The 15248-nt window shown below is 32.6% G+C and overlaps 2 protein-coding genes across 6 annotated transcripts in view; one reads left to right on the plus strand and one right to left on the minus strand.

Moving 5' to 3' along the window:
• Positions 1 to 6614, plus strand: part of LOC109538321 (glycoprotein-N-acetylgalactosamine 3-beta-galactosyltransferase 1) — a 10956-nt gene extending 4342 nt beyond the window's left edge. Inside the window, exons 3-7 of the mRNA XM_019905505.2 lie at positions 350 to 570; positions 1811 to 1949; positions 4135 to 4294; positions 4348 to 4569; positions 4632 to 6614. Of these exons, the coding sequence (XP_019761064.2) occupies positions 350 to 570; positions 1811 to 1949; positions 4135 to 4294; positions 4348 to 4569; positions 4632 to 4886 (997 nt within the window). The 3' untranslated portion in view covers positions 4887 to 6614. The remainder of the gene's footprint in view (positions 1 to 349; positions 571 to 1810; positions 1950 to 4134; positions 4295 to 4347; positions 4570 to 4631) is intronic.
• A 2077-nt stretch (positions 6615 to 8691) lies between these two features.
• LOC109538320 (E3 ubiquitin-protein ligase MARCHF6) overlaps positions 8692 to 15248 on the minus strand; it is a 10946-nt gene continuing 4389 nt past the window's right edge. For all 5 annotated transcript variants that reach the window (XM_048664261.1, XM_048664260.1, XM_048664258.1 and 2 more), the window contains 2 exons: positions 13786 to 14913; positions 8692 to 12185 (listed from right to left, as the gene is read on the minus strand). In XM_048664261.1, the coding sequence (XP_048520218.1) occupies positions 11281 to 12185; positions 13786 to 14913 (2033 nt within the window). In that variant the 3' untranslated portion in view covers positions 8692 to 11280. The remainder of the gene's footprint in view (positions 12186 to 13785; positions 14914 to 15248) is intronic.

The raw sequence follows: 15248 nt of genomic DNA on the forward strand, positions 1-15248 counted from the left end.
TCGGTAGGCATCAGACAATTCATAAAATAATACTTTTTAAAAATCAAACGGTTTAGCCGCAAACTTCCGGGCCGTATAGCGTGAATAACCCTGTATAATGGAAAATAATTTTAGCCTATGCAGATCATAAAATTTAGAAAATACAATATATAATTTTTTTGCCTATATCTTATTTATTTATTATCCGTTTTATTTATTTCTGTACATGATGCCAATTCAAATTGTTCTTACCGCCCATCACATTTTTTAAAATCTCCCCAAGAAGAAAAAGTGTAAAAAGCAAGTGTTGTAAACATCCCTAAAAACATATTGATTAAATTGACATTAGTAACGGAAATGGAACTTATAGGGACAATACTGAAGAGCCCATAATCACTGTTGTCGAAGGCCACGAGGATCGTGATCATGATCACGCAATTAACCCTTTATTGGCCAAGCAACTGTATGAAGAAGTGCGTGTTTTCTGTTGGATTTTAACCGGCCCTGAAAACCACTATTCCAAAGCAATACATGTAAAAGCCACTTGGGGAAAACGCTGCAATCGTTTGATATTCATGAGCACGGTAGAAGGTATCATCATATTTCGTTTGTATGCAGTAAAATTCCGTTCAGATAATATTGATAGCAATAATAGATAATAAAAATAAAAAATAAAAAATAATCTTGTCAAGTAATTGCACAAAACTTGTATAAAATACAGGAGGTTCTTGGTAATCCGGCATTTCTGACGAATTAGGGAGCGGAAATGCTTTAAAACCCACAGGCATCAGTATCCGTCGGGCACAGGAAGACAATGCTTTAGACAAAATTTTACTTACTTTAAGGAACGCAGGATAAAATATTATTAATAAGAAAAACCATAGCAAGTAGCAAACTAAAATTGAAGAATTCTCCGCCAAAGTATAATTTCCTTCTTCCACAATACATTAGGAAATGAGACACGATTTGGTTACTTTTGGTGCTGGAATACCGAGGCGCCGACTGCTTTTACTTTTCAAAAATAAATTGAGTTACAAATTTACTGATTTTCCCGAAGTTCCAGATTAATTAATAAACATATTTAATGTACAGTCAGATTTTGTCAGTTTTTGCTTCCATTTTCTTCATAATTTGACTGCAGGTTTACTACCACAAAAATAACACACTTTATATTATATATCGATAGAAATATCTCATGAGTCATGTAAATTATCTGTACATTTACTGATTTATCGTTTATAATTTATTTCATAAATTACTCGCTAGGTAATTGTACTGTCGGTTTTAAATCTAGTTGGTAGGAAAATTGGTCAAATATAAGCAAAAAATCGCTTGCATTCCATCTTTCAACTTTTACATTTTATTAGGTGTTTTCTTATACACAACGGTTTTCAAATGACCGGGTAGCAAAAGTCTAGAGAAGTCAGATCCCTTAACAAACTAACATCAATCCTCAATATTTTAAATTGCAAAATTCAATCCTGTCCAAATCGTCTTCGCCAAGTCCGTGTAAAATTTATATGCACTAAACTTTTGAGATAATGTATTGAATATGACGATTTTATCGATTAATAATTGTGGAATTAAAAAAGGAAAATCAATAAATTGCCAGATATTTCGTTAATATTAATTAATTAATATTTCTTAAAACGCATGACACATTTTCTCCTCTAAACCGTGAGCTGATTATTTCCGATTTCCTACATTATTTGGAATTTAAAAATGATGATATTTTTTTCCGCTTTCAAATTTAAACGATATTTAAAATAGTTCGTTTTGAAATTAACTCCTTGTAGTTCGTTGCGACATCACAGTTATTTTATTTATTTAGATTCTTCATTGCCTTCAATAGCATTGCCTGTGATCGAAGATCGAAATAATCTATGGGGAAAGACCAAACAAGCATTTAAATACCTTTACGAGCATTACTATGATGAAGCAGACTGGTTCTTCAAAGCAGACGACGACACGTAAGTTACACGAAAAAAAAAACAGGAATTAATACACATTTAGTTCAGCTAAGAATTAGACAAATTACAGATGCAGTAAATTAGCTCTTGAATTCGTTTTCTTTAATTTTCAAATGGCATTTTTCTGGACTATACCTACTGGGTGCATTTTAATTGAATGGTTTCAATATTAACTAAAATGTTTAAATAATTTATAAAGATGAAATAAATTTAAAGGAAGTCATAAAAAAGTGAGAAAGTCAAATCCATAATACAAAGCTGTTTTTTGTTAAGCTGTTGCCTATCAATCTTTAAATGAAAAACGATTTTGCATATGGACCATTTCCTTTTCGATTTCACTAGATAAATCAATAAAATGCCATTGTACAGAAAAAATATTAAAAATACGCTCAAGATTGTAACATTATATACACATATAGTACAACAGCTTTGAGTTTTTTTAACTATTAGACCTAAACCGAAGGTGTTAAACTGAGACTAACACATGATGATAAAACAAATATGATTAATTAAGTAAATTAAGTTTTATGTGTTGAGTGTTCGTTATTATATGCAAAACATATATAAAAACAAGAACGATAATTCGGAAAAAATAAGTTCTTGCTCTAATCAACTAATAATCGAAACTGGCACTTTATCAGCTATCAGCAAAAAAACGATACAACACCTACCTAGATCCAACAGTCTACAAAATTTAATTAGAAAAAAATGGTGTGCGTCACGGGACGCTCGACAAAAGTGATAACAAAATAAATATCTAAATATTGATTATTTGTTGTTACAAAATAAAATAACAAATAATAGAACATATTATTGCATTAAAAGTTATTGATAATAGTTGTCACTTTATTTGCACTTAATCTTGAGCGTTTTTCATAAATTAACCCTGCTTTCTTTAGAAAATATCCGCTCACCATCTGGTTTTATTAACAAACAAAACTTTTTTTTTATAAACAAAAACTGTTATTAACCAAAAATGTCTGGATCTTCCAATGTTGATCGTCAAATTTCTTCAAAAAAATATAGTTTTTGTAAAATCGGATGGATTTTAATGAAACGTGATGTGGATTTCTTCCTACGTAATACTCATACTTTGACGAAGGAAACACTCATCCGCACTGGGCAAGTAGTTAAATTCATAAGTGTATTAGTGCAAAAAATTTTAGGGTAGAGGGTAAAGTTTACGCTACTCCTGCCAAAATATATTTGCCACGTTTTATGGAACATTTGAACGTAATATGGAATAATACAGAAATGTAATAAAAAATGAGAAATGTAAGTAGCAGGTAGCGAACACATTGAACATTTGAATTCGGGATTATGAGAAATGGACGTTTACGGGACCATCATCCGATTTCAATGGAGAATTATGTCTTTCTTAACTACTAGCAAACTACTAACTACCAAAGCAAATACCATTTTGAGGCGCCAATAAAAATTATTTAATGAAATAAAATTATATGTATTCTTCCCGCTATTGCTCATTGCGATACGTGGAAAATTCGTAAATGGCAAAGATGCAAAAACATTTTTTTAGCATAGAATACGGATACTGCAATATTTTACAAGGGGTAGGTACATACATTTCGAAAAAGGATTAATGCATCCAAAAAAAATAACCGTGATTCTAATTTCCAAGTAAAAAGTTCTAAGAATTTTTGTACCAGTATTCCCAAGAATTTGCCATGTGGCCACAGTATATGGACGCGACAGCTTCATCAAAATTAGTTTTACGTGAGAACAAATCCACCTCAAGTTTTCGAATTCAATCTTATGAAAACCGTTTTTATTTCCAGAATATACAGTCCCTGTAAGTAATAAATTATTTCAATATCCCACATAAAATTAAACTTTTATATGAATTATTTTATGTAAAAACACTGTAAAACGCAACTTCACGGAAATGGTTGTACGATTTTTTATGAAAATATTCGTCACTTACTTACAACCCCTTCGTCCCCAGCTACTTCAATTTGTTTATTTTAAATGACGAACTGGGTCTTTTGGGAGACCCTATGAAAAAGTCTGGATTTCTTTCAAAACAAGGTGAAAACTTTCATAATTTTTTTTTTAATATCTTCGAGAAAAACTGCAATAGCTTATTGTGTGTGCCAATTTTAAAGCCTTAATGGACATTTTCTCCAAAACAAAAAATAAATAATCACTCTAATGGAATTTGTTCTAGGTATACCATAATGGAAAATATGAGATATATGCTGCACTATCATAACAGCAACGATCCGGTGTATTTCGGGTTTCGCTTTAAACCGTATGCCAAGCAAGGATATATGAGCGGTGGCGCGGGATACGTCTTGAGCAAAGAAGCTTTGAGACGGTTTGTTGAAGTTCGTACCATTTGAACGTTTAGTAGGTACCGAAATAATTCATCAAATTGCAGGAAGCGCTGCCAAACCCACTCAAATGTAAGGAAGACAATACGGGAGCTGAAGACGCCGAAATGGGAAAATGTCTGGAAGCTGTGGGTGTAGAAGCGGGTGATTCGCGAGACAACGAAGGTCGCAGTACGTTTCTTCCACTGTTTGCCACCGACTTTTTGAACCTAAAAGCAATGAAGAAAGATTTTTGGTTTTGGAGTTATTCGTATTATCCTTTTAAATCGGTGAGAAGTGCTTCCACTCCGCTTGTTTTATTCAATCAGCAATCAATCTGACATTATTTTAGGGAATGGATTGTTGTTCGGACAACCTGATATCAGTTCATTACGTTTCGACCCAAAACATGTACCTGCTGGAATACTTGATTTATCACGTAAAACCATTTGGATTATCGTACAATCCGAATTTAGATGCACTTGTCTTTGGAAACCAATCAAATTTATCTTCAACTGCTCTAACTACAAATACGAAAATTAAATTCAATCTCATTAAATCTCAAGATCCAACAAATATATCTACTAGTTGGGATGACTATACATAACTGTAGGCTACAGGCTATTTATATCATGTTTAAGTAATAATAATCTACAGGCTACAGGTTACAGTTATATCATGTTTAAGTAAGTAATAAGCAGTTTTGGAAAAATATTTCAACCTCGGTTGGCTCGTTAGTTCAATTATCTTTAACAATATTAATCTATTATAGCTCAACAAACACAAGTTTAAATTAAATAAAACTGAAACAACACGTAACTGATCAATTTATTACCTATCAGTTAATAATGATGTAAAGGTTGCATCGACACTCCTATCTCATCACCGTCATCAATTAAAAAAAAAACACATTTTCTTTAAAATATTCTAATAAAGCAATTCCTATTTTTATTTTATGACATGTATAAACTGCTCAAGAAAATCAACTTTACACTGACAAATTTGGACTAAGTTGGGAACTGGATACATTTTGATGGCTCCAAGTGATTTGGTTTATGTTTGAAGGGTTATTTAGTGCAATTCTTCTTCGGTTAAGTCGTGGTTTGCCGAAAAATTAGTGCGTCAGATAAAGTTTATACAGGGTGGCCAATGAAACGATCCAAATCTGAGTTGAACAAAAAAAAAAGATTTTTTTTTATTTCTACACCACAAGCGCGAAGATAGGCCTTATGTCTTCAAGAACGTCTCCGTTTTTTAATTTTCGCTCATCTTCCTGTTTATTTACAGAGTTCGATTACAGATTCTTCCAAAAAATCTACCTTTTCGCCTTGCAGTGATATATTTTTTCTTTTGAACCGAGTATCAAAATCGAAGGCTGAAGTTGAAGGTTAAATTTCGCAATAAACTTGAGAACAAAATGTAATAAACAGGGTTGCACCCATGAATTCTTGGAAAATGTATTTTACTTTAGCTGAAAGTCAGCCAGAATCACAGATTTTGAGGGCAATTCTGATTTAAGTAATTTTTCGTGCAGCCCTGAATATCAAATGTTTACCTTATATTGAAGTCTATGAAGTTTTAGCTTTTGTATATCAAATTAAAAAACCTTTTCGAGCTATTTGAATTATTTTAAAACGTTTTTCCATTTTTATTGGGTGGCGGCATCTAATAAAACTCTTTGTCTACTAGGAGCATACCAAACTTTGCAAAATTTTGCATTTTTTTGTTTACCACCCTGCAGAAAATTTCTATGAGGTGAATCAGAACACAAATAGGGCTAAATAACGCTTCAATCAGAAAACAAATTTCTCGAAGCAATAAAATTTATCCAGTTCCAAAGTTATGGAAAATTTGGGTGAGTAACAGTAATTTTGCTGAGCAGTTTAGTTTTTTATCTACAGTTTCTTCAGTTTTGCTGGTAAAACATAGCTACTTCCAGTAATTAAAAAAACTCTTTAAGATCAGGCGAATTATACATTTTCATTTCTGATATTAAACTGTTTATTTTACAACTGTTACTGTTACTGTTACTGTTTAAAACATTTATTTTCGAACTTTAATAACTTATTGCATACTTTATTTATTAGCTAGAACTTCTATCTGCTTTCTTGGCTGTAAAATTTTATGATTATTTATTTAGGCTAATAATTAGAGTCCACTGAGAATAAATCGTAAAAAGCAACTTTTCATGTCAATTTGCTTCTATCGTGGTATACATAACTGGTATACCAGTTACTAGTCCCTTTGCCTATAAGTATTTTTTTTAATTTTAAGTTTTAAATTTTAAGTTATGTGCTTACTTTATTACCTAAAAACTAAATGAAAACGCATTATTGTGATATATCCGGGCGTTGAACGATATGTGAAAAGGCTATCGCTTAGTTGTATTTTATTATTGTTTGTTTTAAGCATTAGTTGTATTATACTTTTATTATCAATTTTGTTGATTTTAGTAGTAACATTAACCGAAAAAGTACTTGTAATATTTTCTAGCAAGTTTTACATAATAGTCAATGGACAATTAATTTCACAGTTCTAATTTTAGATACTTTACACTCAAGAAAGTACACTTTCCTTGTTCATTATTTATGTTGTTTTCCGTTTTTCCGTAAACTAAATATTCAACCACTTCGTTGTTTACTAAAATTTTTTTCTTAAATGTGCCTTTACCATAAAGTAAAAATAAGTCACCATTTCCTTAGATTTCAACTTTTTGTCAATTCACACTTTCTTATGATTATTTCCATTTTCATTATGACAACTCAGTTTTTGTTCGTTATTTTAGAATAACAATTTCTTTTAAAATTGGTAAAATTAATCAATCAAGAAATCAGTTTATTGACCTCTCAAGCGATATATCTTCAAACACAGAGAATTACAAAAATGCCCCCCTGATACGCCCCATATATACATTTCATTATTTAACATGCAATTTAATATGGTTTCCTTTGCTGTTTTTTTAAATGCTATTTATTGTTGTTTGTTTTTAAGTGTAATAAAAACCATATAGTTAAACATATTCGTGTTTAGTTTATAAATTAAATATATGAATAGGTGATAGGTGCTTTCTGTTTTTAGGTTGATCGGTCAATAGATAATGGCAGAAAAAAAGACTATTTTTCTTGGGCCAAATATATGTTTGATTTTAATTCTGGTGGTCTTTTAGTTTACGTTTTTATGTGAAACATATTTTCAACGGTCTTAGTTAGGGAATGCAACTTTAATGTTCTCAGATATAAGACTGACCACTTTGTTACTTTTTAGAGCCTCGATTCCCGATATTAAATAAAGCCGAAACGTTGGCCGAAGAAAAATAGTCGTTTTTTTGCCACTATCTATTAACCGATCAACCGAAAAACAGAAAGCAACACCTATCACTAATTATATTCACGGTCATCAAGAAACTCAACATTAAATATATAAAACTAAGCTATAAAAGTTTATATTCACACTTTCTTGGCTCAAGATTTGGTTCTAAGGAAAATTTTAGGAACAATCACACAAAGAATCTGCTGTAATAACAGAATGCACATATTTTGCGAAATAAAAAGTTAAAGGTAATTTACAAAAAGGTCGACAATTGAGAAACGCCCGATACGTTGGCAGACCGTGAAGATTTCTCCAAAGGTGTTTGAGCTATTAAACGTTATATTCAAAAAAACAGGTGTTCTCTGTTAATACCAGCAAATTTGGACCATCCTTTACATTATATAATCAACAACTCTGCTATTTACTGAAAATGCATTTTGAAACGCATCCAGGCTGTACATACAATGAGCGATGAGTGCGAATCCCGATAACACAGTTATAAGCGTTCGAATACAAGTAGTCAAAAGGGTGGGTAAGTAATATTGTAGATCAAAATACACTGCTCTATGTAAAAGTCTGCTATGCCACTTACCTGGGCTCTATTAGCTAGTAGGTCTAATCCCGAATTGTTCTATAGTATTTAGCTCCTAAGCCCCTTCATTACCTTCTTCAGCGCTTGAGGTATTCTGTTTGAACAAGAAGTAAAAGATTTTTAGTTCAGATAAAATTACCTCCTTAACTTTCAAGCCGGATTATAAATTATATTTAACTATTTCGAACATTAAGAACACCAACTTATGGGCGTGTTCAAAACAAAAAAAACTCTAACAATTAAGAAGTTATGCTTTAGAAATTATTTATTTTACTTGAAACCATCCAGCTCTGGAATATAATGAAATTTTTTAGATGTATGCTCTTTACAAAAGTAAAAATTTTACCTTTATCAACTGTAGAACTCGGGGTTGTCTGCGAAATACGTCCTGCGAAAAGTCTATTAATGTAAGTAACTGTTTACCTTAATAGAAGCGTTTTGCCGATTGAAGAAAAACTTTTGATGGTTTTCTTAAAACTCTTTTAAACTAAACATATAAATAAAACGCTAATTAATACTTAATGATTTTATAAATATGCAGATCTGATCCAACTATTCTGTAGAGCGTCTACGAATTAATAACCGTACCTAAAACCTATCTCTACATATAGGTTTGGGGAAAAAACAGTAGCGGATATTGTATCTTTTTAGCTATATTAATTAATTCGCAGACACTCACTATATAATGCTATTATAGTATATCTTACTTTAAATTTACAGATTTTACAGTAATGGAAATGTGATTAAGGAATTTGAATGAAAATAAGTATTGTGCTGAATATAGTTAAGCGAAATACGGTGTGGATTTTTAAAATCTGATCACTGAGGCACTTGCCTAATGAAACCAGTTTCTAAAACGTATTTCTATTAACTGAACCTATTTAGTACATCTGGATTTTATGACATACACTATGTACTGCCAAACCAGAATTTTAGCACTATTTTGGATAATGGACCCTTAAACAATCCAACCAAAACTAGTAGTGTTAATTTATAACAGTAATTATTGTTAGATGATGGCGTAAATAAGATTTCAAGTTATTTTACGAAAATAGACATAATAAAACCTATAAAGCATTGCGATTGTCGCTCACAGGAAATCTAAAGTAACCGTGGAAAACATGAGAATATGCTGATGTTGAATAAATGTTTAGCTTTACAAATATATACAGTGTGTTTCAAATTCGATTCCCAGCAGCACAAAAGGCTCGACGAAAGGTTATATTAGCAAAGCTGCAGCAACTTTACTTATTTTATTGCAATATTAAATTTCTGTTTTTCATAAATTTTCTTACAAATGTTTTGAGATGTGTAGGTTTTAATCACCATAATTTTCAGAATTAGCAAATTTTCGACGTTTACATGGGAAAATTATAGACGAAGTTGTCATGCATCTATATCTATACTGGGACTTTATTGTAGACAGACTAGGTAAACGTTAAGATATTATCAGAACATCAACGCCTGAACCGCCTACATCCTTTAATCACATTGTTAATAAATTATCGAGTTAGAAAGTTTATTTGCGTCAACCGGATTCATGCTCGCTTGAATCACTTGCCAAATAAATACTTTCAGAATGACCAATCCATTTTTCGCATCAAAGAGAGCAGATTTTCCAGGTGTTAATCAGTAATTAGTTTTTAAAAATAATTGGGTTTTTTCATTTGTCAACACTTTTGCTTTGCGCTATACAAATGCGTTTATTTAGCCAATGCGCCCTAGAGCAAATTACACCTTTGAAATGAATCAAAGGTATATTTCAACACAGTAAAACTAAGAAGACTACAATTTTTTAAAAATATTTCGCGGATAAATTGGTGTAAAAATGCATTAAGCATCCCAATAAGTATTCAAATATTTGAAAAAAAACCAAACATTCAAGTTTAACTTTTCATAAATTCACCTAAATTGGTAGCATTTAACCTTGACTTTTTTGGAAAATTCAAATCCCTATAAAAACTTCTGAAACTGTGCTAGTTTACTTCTTAGTGTTTTTATTTGATATTAAAACGGGGGATCAAATTTGGGACACACTGAATACAGTGAAAAATTAGGTCCACACGATGTCACAAATTTTGTTTAATAAAAATATTTATTTCTGAGGAAAATCCAGATCCAAATAATATAACGGAACAATTACAGATTACAATGCTTTAGGTTTTTTACACAGTGAAAAAAATCGTCTATATAATGGTTAATCGAAATACGAGCGACTATATTCCGAAAATTAAACTGTTTTAAGTAATACAATTAATTTGTAGGGCTGATTCTGAAATAATAAAACGGAAATAAACGAAAAATTAAGGTTTCTCAAGGTTAGGTTTCTATTATCGCTTTCAGCATGTATATATGGTAAAACCTTGTCATAAAAATTATATTTTTGTAGAAATCCTGATAAAATTATTATAATACACTGAACAGTAGTCGTTAAGCGTAAATTTTACAAAAAAGAACTATTACCTGAACTGATCAATGAATCTGAAGCTTAAGCAACCTACGTTCAATCTCTGAATTTAGATACAGATATTTACATTAAAAACCTGGTTCCGTGCCACTTTCAAATTGTAATTTTAAGGACCATCTTTTAACTAAAGGTTTAGTGAATTACGTATATCACAGAATTATTTAATCATATATATCATAGAACAGTCATTATGTAGAAACCTTGTTGACTATTCAAACATTCCGTAATTGCAGGTATTTAAGTAATGTCTTCTCTACAGTTCTTAGCCTCACTGTTCCTTTAACAAATATAATAAGCAATTCATATTCTCTTAGAACCTAAATTTCAAGTCTTACTGCATTGACAACATCAATACCATAATAATATTCATTTACAACTAAACTTGATACAAGCTTTTTTACAGGACTTCAGCTATGATGTTGTGGCTATTTGAATTGTTTTGTTCGATGTAATTGCATTATATAGTTCTGTAAATGTATTAGATTCTGAAGTATAATCTGCAGAAAATCGACTTTTGACTAAAAGTTTAATAAAATACAGTGCTTGTCATAGAAAAAACAAACACAATAGCAGTAACATCATAACTCACAAATCAAGCGCTTTCAAAAGACAGACTTAAAACTCTTCCGTATTCTAAGTTGCAGAAGTTTGAGATTTAGTTTTTCTGTGGTCATAATTCACCAGCCTTTGCCCTACTAAATACTTATCATTTTTAATATGCTCATACAACTTTTTGAATTGTCTAATTTGCAAAACTATGATAGTATTTACTGTGGCTACTAGAAGTAGGAACGGATACAGCCTTCGAGCAATTACATTTCTGAACTGTAAGTTCGTGACGAATAGCGGAATTATTGAATAAGCCATTACATATGGTATTGCTAATGCAAAGCCTAGACATACTATAACGGGCAGAGCAAGTTCCATGAAAACAAAGGACAAGTGCATGTCTCTAATGCCATCACGGTAGGCTCGTTCTATAGCTGCTCGCAAAAACCAATCAGGGCCCATTATAGTAACGGCGCAGGCAATTTTGGTGTAGAGAACGCCAAGCGCCCAGTCTTGCCATATAAAAAGAATTGGCGTCTGATGAATTGGAACGCGTAATGGAATTATTACGACCAACTCTAAAAGCAAACCGAACAAAAGCGGAATAACTCCTAGTAGCAAAGCACTGGCCGCGATGGTCTTCAATCCCAACAAACACCATTGCTTCAATCTATCTAACATCGCGGCTCTTCCTTGCGGCAGCCAACTTGAAACCAAAGTTACCGCACGAGCTGCCACCCAGCATAAATACAGCCCACATGCAGCGGTGTACAGCTCGTGCACTTTAACTTCAGTATTGGCTGCGTTAGCGGATATTTGGGGACCTGGAGGCGGTGCTCCAACAAGCCACAGCGTCATAACGCGGCGCCCTAACCAAACTGGCACAGTGAGAGCCATAACCGAAAATAACACCAGAGAGCAACACACTGTTACTAATAAAAAGAATAAGCGAGCGTGAAAGAATTTTGGACGCTGGTATGGTTGATATCCTGAAACAAATATAAATTTCAGCCACTTGGTAACAGCACATTCAATTAACAATGTAGGTTTACTCGTCTTTTCATTGCCTTACGCGGATGTTTTCAAGTGAATACGGATTCGTATCCTAAATCTCGATCCGTATATGTGCCCAAGATAAGGAGAAACCGTAAATGATACGAAGTTAAATCGGGAATAAATTGGACAATGGACAAATTAATAACATTGCGCTTTAAAACTTCACATATAAAATTTCGTTCTTCATTTATTTGGAAACAAACCAAATTTTCCAAGTTCGAACGACTTTTTCGGCGTATAGCTGGGGCAAGCACGAGTAATTTCTCAAAGTTTAAGCTCTTGTGAAGACCACAATCTAAGTTTTTCGCGATTTCAAGAACTATTTTTATTTTTTAAAGTACGTTTATGTTGTGCGTTTATTAGCAAAGGTAAAACCTTTTTCGTTCTCAATTTAACTATGAACGAATTCAAGGTCTTAGTCTTGAAATAAATGAAAACCATTTTTATTTTTCTCTGAGCTTATTTCGAGAAACATGCAAAAATAACTGTCACAGTTATAGAACAATTTTTAATTCCCTTCAATATAAATCAGATCGGGAATTTAATGCTTCCGTTTTGGCCCACCATAATAAACTTATTTTTTTTTAATACGGACTTGAATGTTTGTCACCGGTGTATGAATTCTGTGAACGCCAGTAATGTGAATAATTTTTTTTTCAAATTAATTATAAACACCTGCGTATAAATATTTAATAGATATATGCTAGTTATAGTTCTTGATTACTTTTTGATAAATAATTCGTTATTATTGCGAAATTGGAACACTATTTATCAATCTGTAATAAAAGACGTGAGAAAATTTTTGAGGCGAAATACCCATCAAGCAGTTTGTAAAAAAATGAATCCGCCTGAACAGTATAGAACTTATCTATAGTAAAGCTACCTGATAAATAAAAAGCGGTAATAGAGCAGAATGGTTCATGTATAATATAAATATTAAGAGCCAATAAATTAAGTTTAAACAAAGATAATATGATTGATAAATCCTAGGGCTCGCTATCGCTTCGAAAAATCGATTTGGTTCTTTTCAAAAAATACTTGTGAGGAAAAAAAAATCATCAAAAACGATTTGAAAACAGAAACCTGATAAAACTCCTAATATACAAGGTGTTGCCAAGGTATTCAGAACTGGACGGTTTTCGAAATACACAAGTTAAACTTGAACTATAGGACTGAAGAATTTTTTTTTTAAATACGATTTTGTTTGTAAAGCTACTCTCTGAACAAAAGTTAGAATCCGTTAACATTTTCTAGACACATTGAAGAGGGCTCACTATCAGACACATACGCAAATCCTCTTTAAAAGCGTAATGTATTGTCCAGTTAAAACAACTATTCATGACCACAGTCGTGTTTGTGCACAACACATTGTAATTGAAAAATTGCTCGCTATTACTGATATAGCTTTAAAATGGGACTGAGTATTCAGTTGAAAACAGTTTGAAATACATTCAACGGAAACTTTGATATAAAATACATCTTCGTAAGACAATGAAATTGTAAAGTTAGACAAAATCACTATTTTCAACTTACCAGTGGGGGGTTCCATCATGAATAAGGCTTGATGTACAGCTCCTAGATTTCCACCATCTTGACCAGGAACATTGTCTGGCCTGTCTGCATTGTCTCTTACATTTTCGTTAGTAGTTGCTTGATCTCCCAGCAAATACGAGTGCAAGTTCAATGCCCATGCTATTATTTTGCACCACCACCTAACGAAAGCTTTTAACCACACTCTGGTATGCGATTGTTCAAGTAGTGCAGGCAATATCACTTGCAATAGTAACAGTTCTAGACTAAGCTCGTTCACTTGACTTTCGGTGTTTAGAGAAACGGTATAAGGTAGAAAAGTTGGAAGAATTATTTTGATGATTCTCACAGGCAGCCAGAGCATTAGAAGGACGGCACTACCAAAGATAACTGCTGAAATAATAAGCTTTCGGATGTGTTCCAGAATAGGAAGATGAATCATCTCTTGAATAGGACTGAAATCCGGGTCGTTAAAGTTTCTTAAAAACCATAGAACCCCAGGTCTCACAATTTCTCTCAATAAAAGTATAAAAGATGCAAAATAATATACATAGACCATGCCAATAAGCCAATGAATAAAAATGGATGTACCTGGCGTCGCCCGAAAGCTTTGTTCTCGATCTTTTAAAGTGGCATCAAACATATTCAGCGAACAAATGTCCAACCACCAACCGCATACCAACGGAATAATTCCGATCTCTATTACCGACAGCATCGCAACTTTCACAACGACATAGCAAAGACCTAACACTCTTTTAGCTGCAAATAAACCGAACCACCCTGAAAATCTGTGCAAAACCAAAAACAACAAACCGACACTATTATAGCCCACGAGAGTAGTAACCAATCCTTCGAAATGACTTTCAGAAGCATACTCTTGCAAATTGAACAGATTCAAAGTTAAGACCCCCATGTGGTAGGGGGAATAAGCAAATATTATTATGAATAGAGTATTCAGGCTTATCACCCAGAACACATGCTCTAGGAACATAAGTGACCCGTCCAAGCCCAGAAGCCGCTCCCATGTGATTTCTTCAACGGCTCTGTCCCATTCCATAGGAATCCAGTTGTTATCTTCGCCTATATTACCATCTTGTTCCCGTTGATCCTGGTTTTCTTGAAGTGGTTCGCCTAATAAATAACATTTATTATTGGCTTGGTTCCGAAATTTTAGCCAAAAATTTGGATTAGTTATGATCAATAAATTTATGTTCGGTCTTTGAAACAATCATCCTTGGAAAAATTTAGTTCAGGTTGTTATGGCGCGTTCAGACTTAAATCAACGCGGTGCTGTGCCGCTCGCGATGCACCAAAATCTGAAGTGTGAGTGTAGAAGGCAGAGATGCCAGGTCTACCGATTTTTCGGTAGATCTACCGATACCATGCAGATTTCTACCGAAAAGTAACAAATAAAAGTTGAAAAAATGTACGTGGATTACTTAAAATAATATAACATATTTCCATTC

This window comes from Dendroctonus ponderosae, unplaced genomic scaffold (assembly GCF_020466585.1).
Source record: "Dendroctonus ponderosae isolate FM_Combo_2020 unplaced genomic scaffold, Dpon_F_20191213v2 Dpon_F_20191213_2, whole genome shotgun sequence".
Lineage (NCBI taxonomy): Eukaryota > Metazoa > Arthropoda > Insecta > Coleoptera > Curculionidae > Dendroctonus > Dendroctonus ponderosae.